This window comes from Ipomoea nil, unplaced genomic scaffold, assembly GCF_001879475.1.
Source record: "Ipomoea nil cultivar Tokyo-kokei standard unplaced genomic scaffold, Asagao_1.1 scaffold3396, whole genome shotgun sequence".
NCBI lineage: Eukaryota > Viridiplantae > Streptophyta > Magnoliopsida > Solanales > Convolvulaceae > Ipomoea > Ipomoea nil.
The window spans coordinates 1-1,675 of NW_017619824.1; the positions used below are offsets into that span (position 1 = coordinate 1).

Consider the following 1,675-nt stretch of genomic DNA (forward strand, 5'->3'; position numbering starts at 1 on the left):
GGGGGCGATGTCGACGAAGAACATTGTTATATGAATATATCCGAGTGGAACGAAGATTTGGGTTGACGGCTTGCGACACATCCATAAAACCATTTGTTGGCAATTGTTTGCAACATTAGACGAAGGTGTGAGTTCTATAACAATTACGCCTCGTCGCAGGCTTTGATGTGCGCCGCAGTTCAGACAAAAAGAACAAGTACAACATTATCTTAAGGAAGAAACTGGTTTGTTCACGTGAAGGTTACAAAGCGGGGAAAAAATCGGATCCACCAGAAACGGTAATTGGAAAAAGACCAAACGTCGTAAGCCATCTAACGAGTCCGGTGCATGGCAAAGATTGTGTTCAAAATAGACGGTGCGGGAGGTATTTAGTCACGACATTCGAAGAGGGGCACGCACACTGTTTGTGCAATGATAGCTATAAACCGTTCTTGAAAGTAAATAGGAAATTGGATGTTGGTCACCAACAGTTCATAACAAATTGCGCAAAGGTGAATGTGGGCTCGAGCAAAAGCTTTGAAATATACGCAGAGGTTGTGGGTGGAACAGAAAACGTTGGAGCAACACAACAAGATTTCAAAAATTACCGACGGGAAGTCTTGGCATACATGCACGGAGGAGACTGCCAAATGGTAATATCCAAATACCTGGATATCAAGGCTGACTACCCTGACATGTACTTCGAGTACGAAGCAAACCATAACGACCAATTGATACGGATTTTTTGGTCGGATGGTGTGGCGCGGAAACATTACAGTGCGTTTAGAGATGTTGTGTCCTTCGATGCGACGTACAAGACTAACCGGTAAGAAATTCTGAACCTTGTATAACTTTTTCTATATGCGGACACCAGAAATATGCGAATTAATGTTACTGTGTGTGTGTGTATATATTTGACCCTCGATATTTAATAGCACTGATGATAGCGTACTAATCACAGAGTGTGTGCGTTTTTGCTGATACCCATTGATATCAGAAATTAATTCAGAAAGCTATATTTTCTTCATGTGCGCCACTGTAAAAATGTGTGTATGTGTGTAGTGTCCGATAGTATAATTAAATGTTCAGCAGTGGTGGGTGCATAATGTTGTACAAGTTTGTGCATTCTCCTTAACATGTTTTACAAATACCATGATACCGAGTCACGCTAACTTTTATATTGAAATAAACTAACACCATGATGTCCCATGTACGGCCTCGTGTTTGTCCCATTTACCGGGATCGACAACCATAAGAAATGCGTGACATTTGGAGCAGCCCTGATTGATCGGGAGGACGTGGACTCGTACATTTGGGTATTAAAGAACTTCAAAAACGCAATGGGCAGCCCCCCGCAATCACTGTAATTGATCAAGATCCGGCGATGAAAGTTGCAATTGCACAGGAATTCCCTGAAACGCGTCATCGGTACTGCATGTGGCATATAATGACAAAGGTGGGTGATAAAGTGGGCACTGACCTAGCGAGGAACGAAGAGTTTAGACGGGAGCTAAATACTGTAGTATGGAACGACGCCTCAACTACTGCAAATTTCGAGCATGCATGGAAAGCTGTAATGGAAAAATATGCCATAACTGAAAATTCGTGGCTGAAACATATGTATGATGAGCGTGCGTCATGGGTTCCTGCGTGTTTTGAAGGAGTTTTTATGGGCGGATTACTACGTACTACATCC

At 42.6% G+C, this 1,675-nt stretch overlaps 1 protein-coding gene across 1 annotated transcript; it reads left to right on the forward strand.

Annotated features, from left to right (window-relative positions):
* Positions 1–159: 159 nt before the first annotated feature.
* Positions 160–809, forward strand: LOC109171155 (protein FAR1-RELATED SEQUENCE 5-like; the record flags this gene model as incomplete). Its single annotated transcript, XM_019320291.1, has 1 exon — positions 160–809. A coding segment is annotated over one exon (650 nt), but the record flags the coding sequence as incomplete, so codon positions are not given.
* Between the last annotated feature and the right edge of the window lie 866 nt (positions 810–1,675).